The sequence below is a fragment of the Trematomus bernacchii genome, unplaced genomic scaffold, assembly GCF_902827165.1.
Source record: "Trematomus bernacchii unplaced genomic scaffold, fTreBer1.1, whole genome shotgun sequence".
In the NCBI taxonomy this organism is placed as follows: Eukaryota; Metazoa; Chordata; class Actinopteri; order Perciformes; family Nototheniidae; genus Trematomus; species Trematomus bernacchii.
The window spans coordinates 12,886,925-12,904,277 of NW_022987689.1; the positions used below are offsets into that span (position 1 = coordinate 12,886,925).

General features: G+C 43.6%; 1 protein-coding gene across 2 annotated transcripts; it reads right to left on the reverse strand.

The window, feature by feature from the left end:
- Window positions 1-795: 795 nt before the first annotated feature.
- On the reverse strand, window positions 796-17,352 carry acin1a (apoptotic chromatin condensation inducer 1a). Of its 2 annotated transcripts, XM_034137471.1 has the most exons (19): window positions 17,153-17,352; window positions 15,811-15,876; window positions 15,527-15,638; window positions 15,361-15,416; window positions 13,416-14,995; window positions 12,113-13,343; window positions 10,933-11,058; window positions 10,628-10,713; window positions 8,466-8,523; window positions 6,436-6,475; window positions 4,954-5,096; window positions 4,293-4,436; window positions 4,024-4,207; window positions 3,735-3,880; window positions 3,124-3,231; window positions 2,928-3,035; window positions 2,555-2,840; window positions 2,191-2,291; window positions 796-2,080 (listed from the first exon to the last, which is right to left on the reverse strand). In XM_034137471.1, exons 1-19 carry the CDS (start codon window positions 17,288-17,290, stop codon window positions 1,754-1,756), a joined length of 5,040 nt encoding a protein of 1,679 aa, XP_033993362.1. In that variant the 5' UTR covers window positions 17,291-17,352; the 3' UTR covers window positions 796-1,753. The 2 variants fall into 2 exon arrangements, with proteins under 2 accessions (XP_033993362.1, XP_033993361.1); XM_034137470.1 differs by having other exon boundaries at window positions 12,113-14,995.
- Window position 17,353: the final 1 nt, after the last annotated feature.

Below are 17,353 nucleotides of genomic sequence, written 5' to 3' on the forward strand. Positions count from 1 at the left end.
CTTCTGACTTTCAATTTGGCCAACACATCATCACTTTGCCCTAAACTTCAACCTCTAACTCCCCAGCACACGCACACTCGTGTATGCTTTTCTCCGCATGATTGCTTGATAAAACATTCATTAGCAGATGAAAGACAGAATCTTTCTCCGTGTTCTCATTCCACCTCCTCAGTTAGAAAATGTTCTTGTTGCCAGAGAGATGGCAGGGTGAAGGATTCACTTGTCCTCCCAGAGTCCAGACACACTGCGTTGCATCAGGGCAGAAAAATGTTCTGCTCAGCGACCATAGGGCTGTAATTACAGAGGAGCACTGCTGAGCTCTGCAGGATTAACATCAAGCCCGGAGAGACGGAACAAGGGAACAGAAGAGGGCGAATACAAGATACTTCTCCTCCTCTATGGTATTTACAGCAGAGTGAAGGAAGGGAAGGTATCACTCCTGACTTGGAGGAAACCACAACAGCTAATGCACAAGGCTAATCACCTAGACATGACATTTAAGGAAAAGTTCTCCAATATAGAGATAGTGGAATGTTCTGCTGTATCCTGAATAAAGCATTATTTCCCTTAAAGTCCTAGTTTGTACTTGACTGGATAAAGTCATTCCACTCTGGCCCCGGTCATGTGGTGTGACTGACATCTTGTGGATTATAAGTGTTACCGCAGATCTAAATGTGCTTGAACTTAAAACCCAGTAATTAGTTAGAAATTCTAATTTTTGCAACCAGACCAAATTAATAATTTCACTACAAATCCAATTAGCAGGGAGAATGGGGGAAAAAAACGTCACAGTAATTTCAAATTTCAATTTTTATTATTTGTACATTCACCACTGATAGGCGTACTCAAAGAAGAAATAAAAAACAAAACAAAAACATTTTTACTAACATGATAAAATAAAGATTAAAAAAACAATATTAAAACCATTGTTGAGAAAACTCATAATGCAACCTCCCCCCCTTGACGCTACAGGGAGGAGGAAGAGGAAGAGGAGGAAGAAGAGAAGCGATGATACGTACATAATCATAACTTGTGACAGGCGTGACAGACAGAGAATCGTCTCATCTCTTAACTAAACAGAGGGAGAGAGGAACCCTGCATTGCCTTAGAAGTCATTCCACACCTGTCCAAAAATACCCCAGAGCTGCCTCATTTAAAAGACTTGATTTTGAATTAAACTTATATGTCTGTACAAAATGCCAAACACACCTATTCCAATATTTTCAGATTTATGCAAGCCTCTGCACGGAGGACAGTTTTCTCTTTAGGCAGGGCTGGCAAGAAGAGCCTGGACTACATGCAGCAACAAAAGGATTCCTCATCCAGATTTCAGAGCTGTTCAAAACACAGAGGCAACGACAAGTGATTGCAAATCATAATTGGCATCTACACTTTGGGGGCGAATGGGGAACATATGGCGGGAAATTATTAAAATAACCCAGCGTGTCATACTGCGAAACCGTCAAGACAAAAAACTTAAGAAGAAGAGAGGCAAACGTATAAAGAAAATATATCGAATCTTGACAGAAGCGCCACGCACGGCACTCTGGGAAACAACACTGCAACAAAACCATGGTCCCCTTTTAAGCCCGACTGCGTGTAGGTGCGGATGTGCTTGTTTAAAAAAGGTGACAATTTGAGAGATGGTGGCGACATCAGTTGGTCCTCTATTGGATCTTAGTTGTAACAAAGTACATGTAGTGAAAGGCAAATGGAAGAGGGTGTGGTCTCAGTCCCGTCAGTTGATTGGCCGTTAACGCCGCCTGTCTCGAGGGTCGCTGCGGCTGCGGGAGCGTCGGCCCCCGCCGGCCCCGCGGCCTTCTGGCCTACGGTAACCATCCCTCCGTTTGTCGTTCTCCCTACCTCTGTCTCTCTCTCTGTCCCTGCTCTTCTCCTTCTCCTTCTCTTTCTCCTTCTCCTTCTCACCCTCGCTCCGCTCTGCAGTTTGGCCGCCTGCAGGTTTCACCCTCTCCTTGCGCTCCTCTTCCCTTTTTTTCAACTCCTCCTCCTCATCTCGCTCCTTCCTCCGTTTCTCGCGCACCTTCATCCGTTCTGCTCTGGCCGCTTCCCGTTGAGCGATCTGCAACGAAGAAGAATGCACAGATGAATAATTGAAGTCTTTAAGTGCAGTCTTGATTAGATATCTAGGCTGTGTAACAATAGTTGAGCATTAACTTCTGTGTGTCTCACATTGTCGTCTGTAAGTGGAAGCCAGTATATGCAAGGAGCTGCTTTAGTTTTGCGGAAAAGATCATCAAGCAGCTTTGCCGGAGGATCCTCAGCTGTTTTATCTGCAAAGAAACATAAACGTTAGAGCTCCAAGTGCTTATTTATCAGCCATTATATCTGAATCAAACGTTTGTTTTATAAACTAGTGACACTATCAAAAAGCTCAAGGTGGAAACAATTAACAGTTTAGCTTGGAATTTTAATGAATTGAATTAAGCATTATCAAAAATAATTAAAGATTCATTTTCTGTTATTGAACGAGTAACTTAACTGCTTCCGTTCTACCCAGTGTTTTTACATAATGTAGCAAATAGTCTTGTCTCACCTTTCTTCTTTTCCTTGCCCTCCGCCCTCTCTTTGCGGCGTTTCTCTTTGGAGAGTGACCTCTGGGGGTCTCCCTCCTTCTCCTCGCCGGGTTTCCCGAAGTCTCGGACCTTGTCGCGGTCCCACTCCCGCTCCGCCCTGGCCTTCTCTCGGCGCTCCATCTCTCGCTCGCGCTCGGCCCACTGTTCTCGCTCGGGGAAGAGAGAGGGCAGGCCGGACGCTCGGCCGCGGCCGGCGCCGGGCTCCTCTGCTCCGGGTCGGTCGGCCAAGCCTTTTTGGAAGTCCAACTACAAAGCAGAGATACGCTCAGGCTACAGATGGCTTAGCATTGTGGGAGTAAGAACAAATAAAGACAAATAACAATAAGGTCCTACCTCATCCTGCTGGCAGAAGTCTACACTAAGGACTTTTGGGTTGCTCTGAGGCCATTTCACTCCGTGGAGAGCTGCACGAGTAGCGACGGCCTCCTCTGAGCTGCAGTACTAAACACAGAAAAAGATGTTAAGACAGAGAAAAACATCGGGGGGGCAAAAGCAGTCCGACGCAGATCTACCAGTAGCAACAACTCACGGTGACGAAGCAGTGAGACTTGATTTTGTCGATCCAGAAGCCCTCTTCCACCAGGGTGCCGGTTCTGCTGAGCAGCTCCTTCAGTTGCCCCAGAGTGAACGGCCTCACCTAAACAAATGATAACAGAGCACTTATCACAACATGCATGTTGTAAACAGCATAAAGATGAACATGAATAAAAACTGTACATTGAGGAAATTGTGAGGTTATAAGAACAGGTGCTTGATAGGTGATCCGGGTCAAATCTGTCCTGAACGTCACTGTTCTTGAGGTGCATTTTAGGGACAATCATGGCATCATTTGAATTATTCTTAGATAAAAAGGACAAATCCTTATAACCTGCCAAAGCCTCACATACATATCATGCTTCAATGCCACAGAAGTCTTTTATGCATTTCATTGTGGCTTTACAGAAAAATATAACATTTCTGTGTTTGATTAGGTCTTCCGACATTATTGGTTGATACTAAAAGTATATAATAGAAATCTAGACCTTTAGAAACAAATAAGCCTGCACCTATATAAAAAGGAGGTCAATAAGCGTCTTCAGTAAAAAACAATAGAGGGCCTGGCTGTTGATTTCTGGACTATTTAGGCCAGTTTTCTCTTACCAGGTTGCTGATGTGAACGATGCTGGAGACTTTGCCGCGGGGTGGAGAGGGCTGCCGGGCCGTGCGAACAGGGTCATCGATTGTGATGGAAACACCCGTTTTCTGCTGGCTGATGGAGCGACGGATGAGGGTGTCGCCTGGGGTCACTGGAACCAAGAACATACAATAATCAACAAAATGTCAGAAAGATACAACTGGATGTCAACGCAGCGTGTAAGGTACTGGGCTGACTTTGAAATTTTTCTGAGTTTAATGCTGGATGAAGAAGATCTTTTAAAGTTTCCATTACCAGTGTTCATTTCTACATCACGGCTAGTGTGTGATGGAGACTGGGTTTCCATCACGTTCCTGTCCTTCTCCTCGTGCGCTCTTGTCCTCTCTTTGTCTCCCTGCACATCCTCCTCCTCCGAGTCCTCGTGTTTGCTCCTCTTCACCTCCTTCTGTCCATTCTCCTGGCTCTCCGGGTGCACCACCTGCAAAATGTTTATAAACAAAAAAAGCTCTTGAGGAAATTCATGTTCAAATAGTGCTTTGCATTTTAAACCGTGGTATACCGACCTGTGTGACGGTTCGTCGGATCTGTAGGTCCTGGTCAGAGCGCTCCCTCTCTTCTTCCTCAGCACCGGAGAGGGCGGCTTCCTCTGGGTGCAGGTCCACTATGGCCTCCTGACCGAGGCACGGACGAATGTCTGGGATCAGAGACTGAAGGGGAAAGAACGGAGATAAATCACAAGATGAATGTGTGCCTATATTCAACAAATAAGACAGAGACCTGGCAAGTGCCTCATAGTGCATTTATCTGTCTAAAAAGCATTACTAGCAACCACAACTCAATATCAGCGCTAAGTGCTGTCTACACCAAGAATTAAACATTTCAAGTAGGGCTGCTTTGGAAAGATTTGGAAAAAATGATAATAAAACGACCACAGCTGTGCGTCTTTTAGCACCATGGGGGCAAGGCAAAAGAGTTATTATTGATAGAATAAATGTTTAAAGACCAAATCCGACTTCCTGCGTGGAACAAGAACACCTATTATACTACAGAAGTATTTTTTTGTGTATATCGTTCATCATATTGCTCTTAAAGTGAGTCATACGATATCGTTTGCTACTTTTGTTTAAGATTTAGCAGGGGCTCTGACATTTCACTTGAGTTCGAATAACCAACTTTATAGTTCTTGTTCTTGGTGCGAACAGCCCTCTACTAATATGCAAATACCTTCAGTGACTCCGTGGTGATGCTGAAGGAAGGTTTCTTGGCGGTGACGGCTGTGCTGGATCCCCACCTCCTCTTGCGCCCGGCTGCAGCCCCAGAGTCCTGCTCGCCCTCTGCACCGCCGGTGCCCGGGGACGATTTACTGCCTGGTAAGACAAGAAAAAAAAAAAACCTAATTTAATCCTTTGGCACATGTTGTATACAGCCTTAGCTTGCAAATCAGCGTTGTAGCAACGTTTTCTTTAAACTATGGATGTTCATGCGATCAACGTTCAAGATTTTTTAGATTTTCCTTTACAAATATTGCCCTTTAACACTTACAATATACATTATTAAAAAAAGGTGCACAAAACCAAACCTAATGATCAGTTATAAAGAGGCATGTCATGAAAACTAATACTAAGGGACCAAGTTGGTGTAATTATTCTGAAAATGTGGCAGTCGTTTTTCGCGCATACACTGCGAAATAGTTTACATTTAGACTGCTTTTATTGGCTCCTTAAGCAAAGTCTGGCTATGTGTCCTGGACCACAGATTTTCTCTAGCCCCTTTTTTTTCTCTCCAGCTCTTCTCACAATACCTTGTCCAGGAGACTATACATGTTTCCCATGTTAATGTTGTGTTGGGTTCAAATCAGCAGGAATACAGCTAGTGAATGTTAGTGGTTATAATTGGAACTAGCGGTTAGGGCTGTGCGATTATGGCAAAAATCATAATCACGATTATTTGGGTCAATAATTGATATCACGATTATTAAATACGATTATTCATTGACTTTAAAACAAATACAAATAATCATTTGAACAGTATCTTTTTAACTGTTGATTACCCTGAACGTATAATTCAACTGAAAAACCAATACAAAAATAAATTAAATGAGACATTTAAATAAATAATATCAAAATAAATACAACAAATATTTTGGAGCGCACTTCCACAAGCTACTAAACATATATAAATATGATAAATACAAATAAATGAGACCAAAATTAAATTAGATCAAATATGTTGCAGTGCACCGTCACAACCTAGCAAAGCAAAATAATTGTTTTTTTCGATTATGTTGTTTTCGTAATTGTGGCAGGCCAAAATCGTAATTGCGATTAAAATACGATTAATTGCACAGCCCTACTAGCGGTGCTACTGACTTGTATTAAGGTGCATTGAAGCACTATTTAGTAAAATTGTGTAATGGACCAAGGTCAATTATAATGTTACTATGTGTTCAAATGTAATGTTGTCTTTGGCAAAAATCCATTCCAGTTTACTGTTTGAAGAGAATTTTCTTAATAGCAAAAGTACTCAAACAATAAAAATGGAGTGCATTTTGAAGCACGTGGGATGATTTTGGGTATTGACTAGTCATCGAGAATTGTGGTATTTCACTGGTGCTGGTTTAGACCACTAAATGTCAAGATATAAATACACTACACATCCCTAATTATAATCGTTGGTAAAGAGAGCAAGTAGGGAGGGTGTACTTACTGCTGATAGAGATCTTACGAGTTGAGAAGGCCTTTGGTGTCTGTAACACAAGAAGATAAAAACAACCCCAAACATGGGTGAGGTGAGAAGCTGCCACCAAGTGGTCAAGGACAGGTTGGAGGAAAGGTGGAACAATAACAGGAAGCTGGGGCTGAGAGTGGAGACAGAAACTGCTGTGAAATGTATTTTTTTTTTAAATTCAAGCCTACTGAATGGCAGCACGCGGTTTTTCTACTGTACTGGTAGTTAAGTGCATGCCATTCATAATCATTTCAAAATCTAAATGTAAAGATTATCGATTATAACTTGCTTGAGGATAAAACTGTTGCAGTCTCCATCATAGAGAAAAAGTAACTGGTTGAAATATTGCAGTTTAGATTCTTGTTACTTCTATAAAACTCCAACTAGTTTCACAGGAATTGACTATGGTTAAAGATGACAACAATTTTGATTAAACTGCAGTGTCTATAAATAGGATAAGACTTTTCAACGCTGCTACTCGCAGCAAAGACTATATAGTATGACTGGAAACTATGCATTTAATTTCTAAATAACTATGAAATATAACATTGAGTAAACGTCTACTTATTCCCTGGTACCACTGACACCTGATCCTTACTGGTTTGGAAATGGCCCAATCACGACTGCATGTACTGTATCTAGGCAACAAGGGTCCAATCAAAGGTGGCTGAGATGTTTGGATGGAAATCTGAAAGCGTGCTTGCTGGCAGGATGGGATCAAGAGTTCATTTGAGTAGGGGCTTTGAAATGCTTTTGGCCGAAGCAGTCATCCTCAGGTGTTTTGGCATTAGTCTTGCAAAGTGTGGCAGGCTCTTGTAACAACAATGAGTCCAATGAGTTGAAGGCCAGGTGTTGGAGGCGGTTAAAAGTCATTGTGCACACAATTCCCAAAACTTGATGTTAGTGTTCAGTTCTTTAAGGCACTGTTCATGGCGTAGAGCACGAAAAGTCGTACGTTTGCGAAAAATCTGCAGAAGGTTGTTGTAGAAACGAAACCAAAACGTTAAGTCCTTCTTCAGTTCAAATCAATCTTATCAAGTCCAGGCAAAAGCTTTGGTTTCTTTAAAAATGCTTTTAGTATCAAAGAGATGTCTTGATTTCTGAATCCCATTCCAAGAGAGTAAACCGAATCCAAAATGTCCTCTGTCAAGCATGTGACAGTTCACCAAGCTTCACAAATGACATGTCCATGATGCCCCATGTTTCTCTGCAAAGGGGTTCAGATTGTACCAAAGTGAAATAGTACAAAAACTACTGACTGTTTCACAGCAACCTTGACTTGATGTGAGAACAAGTCCTTGTTCATCTCGTCTCAATGCTGATTTTAAGGGCACAAGGCCCAATAAATTGGTAAGGGCAAAGAGAGGTGGGCAACGTTGACTAGCCGACCCCTTCTTTGCATGTTCTAGTCCATTCAATAGCTCTTGCCAGCCATATCCATGAAAATGAGGCAGCCTTTGTTGCCAGGGGTGTCCCTCTGAGCCTTGGGGGCTTATCTGTGGCCAACTCTGGATTCTTGGGGACAGTGGAACAGGTGCAGCAGTAGCAGTAGTAGTAGAAGTAGTAGTGGCAGAGGTAGTATGCAGGTACCAATAGGGGCAATGGAAGAGGCATGAGCACCTTTATAACAAAGCAATCATTTGGGGTTTAAATATCAGCCACAGTGAGAACATACCCTTGCTGTTTCAGTAAAAGTTTTTTTTTTAATTTTTTTTTTTTTTTACATATAGCCATATCCATATTATTAAATTAAATTTCCTAAGCACATTTTACAACTTGTGATTAGGGCTCAAAGTCATCTAGTGGATATGTATTTTAATTGTAAAGAAAATATTTCTAACAAAAAAATATAGTAAAATGTTCTATACTGTATAATATATCCTGGTTAATAAAAACTTAACTATAAAAGATTCAACTATAAAACAAATTAAATGGGTCCTTCCACTCAAGTCCTGAGCTACAGACAGCTTTGAGGCCCAGGATGATTCATGGTTCTTCAGGTGCCTTACCTCCTCGCTGGTCTCTGGAAGCTTCTCTGGCTCTGCCATGGCAGTCTCCTTCACCTGCCTGAAAAGTGTGAAAGACACATAAAAGAAAGTACATATTTATTTTAAAAACAAGAGACATTTTTTTACCAAGGTAGAACAAGTGAAATTACATGTATTAACAGTTTCATAGAAGCAGAGTTCAGATTTATGAAAAATTGTGAGGTACCTTGTTACAAAATTTAAATATTCAATATTTAAAAGCACAACTTTTATCTCCCTCTAAATCTCATTAAACTACATTTAAGTTACAGTCATGAAACCCTCAACATACATATTGATTTCCCTTATAAGAAACAAAAAACAGCAATTAAAAAAAAAAGGCATACAAATTCTCAGCATATGAATCCACTCTACTGAGATACACACACAAACAAGGTTAAGCTTAACAGTCACTATGTTGTTTCACTGATATGTTAATTGTTGAATGGGGTCAAAGGACTGAGGCGATGAATGCAGAGCACAGCAGACTCCTCGCAGACCGACCGACAGACACGCAATACCTGACAAAAGAGCGCGCGCCTCACGTTCTCATGTCATCCTCATGCGCGTTCATGCGAACATGTCCAGTCATTTCGAGTTAAATGTACTTCGGAGGTAACTACACATTTAAGACAAACTGCGCCGGGTTAAAACGAAGCGTACTAATGCTACTGTAGCTAATGTGACTGCGTCGCACCGAGCCGCCTCTCCCCCCCTCTCCCTCCTACCTCCCTTCCACCGGAGAATACTCCTCTATGAACGCATTCATGTCTGAAACCAAACCCTGCGGCACACAAACCCCCTAGTTTTCTGTTCAGCTAAGCCGCTGTATGGAGAACCATAGGCCAGCATCTGTAGCTAAAGCCAGCGTCGGAACACAGCCATGTTGCAACGGATGAAAAAAAGATCGTCTATCAAAAAAAAGGACCCGTATCTCCTCAACCACACCGGCTTCAAGGCAGTCTAATCACTCGCCTGATGGGAAAGTCATTACGTTTTTTTATACAACACCGTTTTATCATCGACGTAGTGTGTTCATAAAGCATACCGATTTTAAAGCTGAAGTGGGATTATGTGATATGCTGTAATACACGTGTATGAAGCAGCACGTGTAAACCTACGAAAAATGTGCCACATCATTTCTAGAACAGATTAAAAAAATAAGAATAATTAGGTCAGGAAACGTCAGGGGTCGATTCCAATTGTTTGCCAACTGTCCAATCCGTTGGCCGGGACTTATTTGCAGCACCTTAATATTTATTTACAAATGATATTTTCTCATATTTTGCCTTTACCAAAATATGGCACTTGCTGCGATTTTGATATATCACTAGACCATATTGCAGTTTCGATACATTTCGATTAATTGTACAGGACTAATAAGACATGTTTTCACTCTCCTGTTGAGAAATGAATGGTCACAAAACCACCAAGTCTGCCTGATAGAGTAGAATATGGTCTATATGGAGATCCTGTGTATACAAATATCCATACAACCTTATATTCATTACTCTTTTCCCCTGTTAGCTTCATATGAGGCTTTTAACTTCTACTTATACACATGTAATTATGCTTTCATGACAGTCAGCATGTGTTTCCATCAACTAAACTAAACTAATTTTCATTTGTGTTTGCGTGGTAAGTATGTTACAGGAGTTGGCTCAAATACTCATACGCTGCATCTTGTAAAGCAGAGGCAGGCCCAACAATGCCAGTAACATATATTTATATTTTTCCTCCAAAGTATAGTCTTTCTCGTCTTCTAGAGTGAGTTTGTGGTGGGAAATGAAATAATGATGAACATCTAACAATCCTGTTTTCCCTTTGCATTGTTATAGGTAGCAACCTGGCAGAGAAGCCTTTTGTTGAAGCACACTGCTCTTTTGAACAACTAATAACAGACTGATACATATTCTCAAAGTTGGGGGGTGTTTGATTCATAAACCTTGCTTGTACCCAACTCTGAGAGCTCAGACCAAGAGTTAAATTATCTTTGACCAAACCACCTTTCTTATAACTTTTCACAAACAGAAAGTGATTTAAGCAATTACTAAAAACAACAGATTCATTCACCTGTGTGTGTTAATCTGACACACAGACAATGTATAGGATGAGTTTCACAAGATTAAGACTTAAAAGCAAACCTTTGTTTGTCTGTTTCCTTCTCTCCGTCGTTGTCCTTTTTCTTACTTTGGGGCTCCTCTCTGGTCGGTGCTTCAATGAAAGGTTTCTGGGGATTTAAAAAGGGAAGGAAACTGAATAAGAGGTGAAATAATATGATCATTGTCAAGGTCGGTGGGTAACATCACCAAAGAAAAAAAAACAGAAATAGAAAGCTAGATATTTGTTTGTAGCATTACCTGATTTCAAATAAGTATTACCTAGCGAAGATGTCGAGAATTGAGACAGATGTAATAATAAGGGGTGTTTTAGTTTATGAGAAACTGACCTTGTTGTGGCCTTCATCAGCAGTTACGTTTCTCTTCTCTACAGACGACCCTCCTTTGCTCGGGGAGACTTTTGGCATTTCCTTTATGCCCTTAGCCTGAGCCAGATCTTTTTTAGGTTTCTCTTCCTGAAAGACACAAGCAACAGAGATATTTTTAAAACCAAAAAACACTTGCAACATTTGCTAGAACAACAAAACCTTGGTATGGACAAAAGCATACTCAAAATACTAGTTTTTTTAACTAACCAACCAACCAACCACCAACCTTTTATTTATCAACACAGGAGGCCACCTGTTGATAATGCCCTCTGGGTGACTCAAAACACTACACTATTGATAAATAAGGCAGAACATCACACAAAACTGACTATAGAGAGGCAAAGTCCCTCCCTTTCCGGTGGACCTCCATTGGACCTTATTTCAGAAAAAGTATGTATTGAAGTCAATGGCGAGAGAAAGATTAACTTTCGATCCCGTTTGAATTGTGCCACAAATTACACATATGATGTTTGTCAATTTAAAAGATAATTTTCCAAGTAAAAAAAAAAAAAAAAGTGTCGTAAAACTGTGAAGTAACACTTTTTTTGTGTGAAACCGCTCAATGAACTACATCTCCCGTCTCGCACCACACACCAAGACGGCCGTCACGTTGGCACATTTCACTTCTTTCTTTCAGAATGAGGCGAAAAGTATTAAAAGAGGTGAAAATCACTACAAGTCTGGGCATGTTGAGAGCTGTACATACACACAAGGGGAGTTAGTCGGTTCCGTAAGAGCCAGCATGCGGGACCGGCATTCTGGGATTTGTAGTCTTTCTAGTTGCATATTTTTCATAGTCTTATATTTCAACAGTTTTACGACAAACTGTGACTTTTTTTTTACATGGAAATTATTTTTTAAGGATTGACAAACACCATATGTGTAATTCGTGGCACAATTCAAACGGGATCGAAAGATAATCTTTCTCTCCCCATTGACTTCAATACATAATTTTTCCGAAATAAGGTCCCATGGGTCGGAAGTAGATGGGCGGAACTTCGCCACTCTATAGTGCCAAAAACTTCAGAGACGGGGCTGCGTATCGGTGAAAAAAAACAAATTTAACACAATTAAAAATGTCCAGCATGATAGGCCCTGTATGCCAGGGACCAATTAGAGGGATTCTTTTCAAACCACTTACCCTTTTACCCCTTGTAGTGTCACGGGTTTTCTCTCTAGAGGATGTTGATGAGCTGGAGGAGCCGGACGATGAAGACCCAGAGTCGGATTCTGAGGAGGAGGAGTCATTAGACGATGATCGTTTTCTTGCATGTTTCTCGTCCTTCTTTGTCTCTCTTCCCCTCCGCTGTGCAGTATCCTCTCTTGGACCCTTGCTTTTGTCCACTTCCTTAGCTGCAGATTCTGTCTCCATCTTTGCTGAATCCACTTTTTCTTTGTCCGCCAATACAAGACTTTTTGCCTCTTCTTTTTTGGGACTCGTGGTGCTAATAGGGGTCTCCTTCTCGGGCGCCTTGGAAGACTGTGGGTCTTCCTGTTCGGTGGAGGACTTGGGTCCTTCCTGCTGTGTAACTTCTGTTAGCGCAGAGACGGTTAAGGCCCGGGGCTGGGGGGTGTCTGAGAAGTTACGGGGCCGCTTGATGACCATGGAAGGCGAGGACGATTGAATTGGGGGCTCCCGTTGGAAGCGGAACTTCTTGAATGTGGACTGAGGCGACAGAGGTGTTGGTGAGATGCTGGATTTAGCATGGGCATCTACCTTCTCGCCTTCCTCTGCCGATGACTTTGCGGCCGGTCCTGTGGAGAGGAGGGTAGGAGTGGGCAGGGGGGTGAAACCAAGCTCGCGGCCGCGTTTGAACGGAGGGAGGTGACTTTCCCTCTCCTTTTCGGCCATTCTAGCCCTCTCTTTCTCCTGTTCCAAGGCTGTCTCCTGCGCCTCCTTTTCTTTCTGCAAGGATTTCTCCTTTTCTAGCTTCTCGTGTTCCAGAGCCCTCTCCTTCTCCTTCCTCTCGAGTTTCTCCTGCTCAAGAGCTTTCTCCCTCTCAAGCCTCTCCTTCTCGAATCTCTCCTGCTCTAGAGCCTTCTCCCTGTCCAGCCTTTCTTTTTCGGCTCTTTCCTTCTCCTTCCTCTCCCGTTCCAGAGCTTCAAATCTCTCCTTCTCCTTCCTCTCCCGTTCCAGAGCTTCAAATCTCTCCTTCTCCTTCTTCTCCCGTTCCAGAGCTTCAAATCTCTCCTTCTCCTTCCTCTCCCGTTCCAGAGCTTCAAATCTCTCCTTCTCCTTCCTCTCCCGTTCCAGAGCTTCAAATCTCTCCTTCTCCCGTTCCAGAGCTTCAAATCTCTCCTTCTCCTTTCTCTCCCGTTCCAGAGCATCAAATCTCTCCTTCTCCTTCCTCTCCCGTTCCAGAGCTTCAAATCTCTCCTTCCTCTCCCGTTCCAGAGCATCAAATCTCTCCTTCTCCTTCCTCTCCCGTTCCAGAGCTTCAAATCTCTCCTTCTCCTCCTGTTCCAATGCCCTTTCCCTCTCTTTCCTTTCTTGCTCCAACACTTTCTCTCTCTCGATTCTCTCCTTTTCCTTTCTCTCGAGCGCTAACCTCTGTTGCTCTTGGGCTCTCTCCCGCTCCAACCTTTCCTGCTCTATAGCTCTTTCTCTTCTCTCCTTCTCTATGGCTTTCTCCCTCTCGAGTCTCTCCTGCTCCAGAGCTCTCTCCATTTCTAGTCTTTTTTGCTCGATGGCTTTCTCCCTCTCAAACCTTTCCCTTTCCAGCCTCTCCTGCTCCAAAGCCATTTCTCTCTCGATCCTCTCAGCCTCCAGAGCTCGTTCCCTCTGTAGCCTCTCTTGCTCCAGAGCCCTTTCTCTCTCTTTCCTTTCCTGCTCCAAAGCCCTGGCTCTTTCCTGCTCTATGGCCCTCTCCATTTCTTCCCTCTCTCGCTTCTCCCTCTCTTTCCTTTCTCTCTGCAGACGCTCCTGCTCCAGGGACCTCTGTCTCTCCAGCTCTTGTGCGAAGGCTCGCTCTCGTTCTTCCCTCTCTTTAGCCAAAGCGAGTTCCCTCACCTGTCTCTCTCGCTCTAGAGCAAGCTCTCTCTCGCGCTGCAAAGCCTTTTCTCGTTCCTCTCTTTCTAAAGCCAGTGCAAAGGCCCTTTCCCGCTCTTCCTCCATGGCCCACTCTTTTCTCTGTTTCTCTTGCCTTTCCAGCTCAAGGGCCTTTTCTCTTTCCAACTGAGAGTCCCTCTCTCTGTCCCTCTCTTCTGTTGCGGTGGCCTTGAGCACACTCACGGGTGCTTGAATATGGGCCGGATATGCTCCTGGGATGCCTGGAATCGTGGAAAAGGACATGTGCCCTGCCGCATTGGCTGTGTGGGTTATGGCAGAAACCAGACCCTCTAAAGGCCCTCTGCCGTCGCCTTCAACACCGGCGGCGCGGTGCCAACCCGCTCCAGAGAAAGCACCTTCTGACTCCATTTTGCGGGCCAGAAGGGTCAGCGGGCCGGGCTTGCGCTCGGCACTCCTCTGCGGCTCCGGGCTGCTGCTGCGGCTGTCGCTGCTGGAGGAGCCGGAGCTGGAAGTACTGGACGAACGCCCAGCTGCAGCTACATCTGGACTTGGGGGGCTCTGTTTAGGGGTGTCCGGCAAGGGGAATGATAACTCTGGAGGTGGGGAGGGAGGAGGTGTTGGCTGGCGGAGTTGAGGGGATAGAAGGGAAGGCATGTGTTGCGGAGGGGGTTGACAGGGGGCTCCGGACCTCTCTCTGGACGCAGGAGCTCTGGCCGGCTCTCTGTTGCTTCTCCTGCGAGCGCCTCCTTCCCAATCGTCGTTGTCGCCATCCTCGTCTCCGTCATCACTGTCGTCATCGTTGCTGTCAGCTGCGACTTGGTTGGAGGCGGACCCCCTTTCTGGTCGGTGCTCTGCGACAGGAACGCGCATGGCCACAGAGCCAGACGCAGGAGGACCGGACATGTGGGCTTCCTGGTTTCTGTTACCCTCTGCCTCGTTCGCTGCCCCAAACAATCCCTCTCCACCGGAGGGGCCGGGTGGCTTGTGCTGCTCAGCCAATGGTGGCGGGGCTTCCTGGTGAGGAGAGAAAGGGGTTAAATGGATAGTATATGGACTGCATTAATATATAACTTTTCCAGTCTTTCTGAACGCTCAAACCGCTTTACATAAACATCTCAACATTAAGCCATTCATCTGGGCAATTTGGGGGTTAAGTATCTTGCCCAAGGACACATCAACATGTGGATTGCAGGGGCTGGGGATTTAACCATCAACCTTCCAATTGGTAGACAACCATTACGCTTCCTGACACCTATTTTGGCATTGCAATTCATACCAGCAAGTACCTTTCAAATGTGCCAAATATTTGAAACTTCAAACAAAAAGATTAAGAGAATGTGACCTGAATCCACAGGTAAGAAAAGAAAGTGATGACTGACCTGGGCTGGAGGAGGGCATGGTGTACTGTTATTAACTTCTGTGTGGTCCTCTTGATCTGTTGACAAAAGACAAAAACCTATAATTACGCAAAAACCGTATGCACCCTAGATGTAAACAGTTTCAGTACCAAACTGGGTTGCAATGGTGGATTCGTACAACACTTACCATTAGTGTCATATGCTTCACGGGCCTCTCTCTCGAGCCGCTGCCTCAGGAGCTCCTGTTGTTTAGCCAGATACTGCTTGATGAAGCTGTTCTGGCTCATTTCTTCTCCAATCTACAGAGAACATTAAAAATGATGATGGGTAGAAGACTTCAAGGCCACTATCAAGTTAAGACATTTACAAGTATTGTATTGGCGGAATTTGTCATATACATTTAAGTGGCGATTGTATGTGAACTGGCTTAAGTTGTTGACACAAAGATTAAAGCATCTTTAAGACACTTACCTGTGAGTTTGGCTGCAGTCCGATGTGATTGGTTGAGGTCCTCTGCAGATTCTCCAGCATGAGGGCCTGTTAATGAGATGCAAGACATTTTATTAGGTGTAAATAAATATCAGTTATTTCCCAGGGTTATTACAGTTGACACTAGTGCCTTTGAACATTAAATATACATAAATTATACAGGTGTGGAATATTTTTGACCACATAGCTATTGTCTACTTTATGAATTACTCGTTTTCCTTATAAATGCCAATATTTGCAAACTTTTATGTGTCATTCTTTTCAGAATGCTATCATCATAGATGGGACCAACTTTTTTTTAAGCCACTCTCTAAATTATTTAAAATGTGGTGAATGAAACTCTTGATACATGGCATAGAGAGAAGAGATTAACATTTAAGTGAGTTTCCTGGTCTGAAGCCAACAAGAAACATAAAAGACATAAGGTTAAATGAAACAAGGCATTGGAGACTCAGTCTATGAGGGAAAGCAAAAAGCATGCTCTTGTGAAGTGTAATGTTATAATCTCCAACATCTTGAGCAGTGATAAGCAGTAACACATACAACACACGTGACACCTAATACAAATAATAATAATAACGTACATCAATTTGAGGTCAGTGGATGCTTCTAGTGCTGGTAGGTCTTATGTATACACAATTGCTGCTTCCATGGCGCAATTCAGCGCATATATGGTAATTACCCGGATCCCCCGCTTAAAAGGGAATGAATTCCCTACTTTAATGGCGCAATGTAAATGTAAACAAACGCGCTCATCCAGGGCCTTTGCAGCTCATGGATCTGAGATTCATTTGAGAGCAAAACTAATGCACATTTTGGCGGAAAACAGCTACACTTGTCGAATTTAAAACATTGCAAATAACGCCAATTTACATTAATAGTTAGCCCATTGTTCACTAATAAAACACTTGTGTAACTTCAACCTCCCGGTTAAACTAATGTACAGCAACATTGCATGGGACCGATTCTGTAAACGGTAATATAGCTAACCAGGCCACCGCTCAATCACAGCGTTAGCCAAAGGAGCCAACGAGCTAACAGGACAACATTAACCCGACAAACACTTTGAAATTAGCCCCCAAGTTGCTTAAACTCCAGGTCTTGCTACGGTTGGTGTAATTATATGCATCGAAACAACTTCTCAGCCACAGCAAAGTGCATATAGAAGCGTTTCTCAGTTTGCTGGTCGTTAACCGCGGTAACTCTCCTGCGCTGCTCGGCAGTAGCGATACTCAGCCGTCGGCCCTCGAGAGAACATCAGCCCGTCTCATCGTTAACGTTAGCTCGTAGCAGCCGTGCTCTCGTTTTTCACCGCAGAACTTACCCCTTTGAGTCTTTTAATGAGTGCATTCTTCTGCCCGCTTTTAGAGAGTCCCCTCTCCTCAAGAGCAGCTTTTAAATCCGCAACTCGAAGGGACTGGAGCGGTCTACCGTCCAGCGTAACGTCTTCGAGGTCCGCCATTTTCCGTTCCTCTAGTCAGCGAGAGCAACGACGAGCAACGCCTTCCTCCACCCAGCGTCACCA

Bases quoted from the DNA above. Each gene is read 5' to 3' on its own strand.
- acin1a (XM_034137470.1), bottom strand. From the start codon at position 17,290: ATGGCGGACCTCGAAGACGTTACGCTGGACGGTAGACCGCTCCAGTCC. The intron at 4,208-4,292 runs GTCGGTATACCA...AACATTTTGCAG, and splicing joins TCCGACGAACCGTCACACAG to GTGGTGCACCCGGAGAGCCA. The intron at 3,232-3,734 runs GTAAGAGAAAAC...TCATTTGTTTAG, and splicing joins TCGTTCACATCAGCAACCTG to GTGAGGCCGTTCACTCTGGG.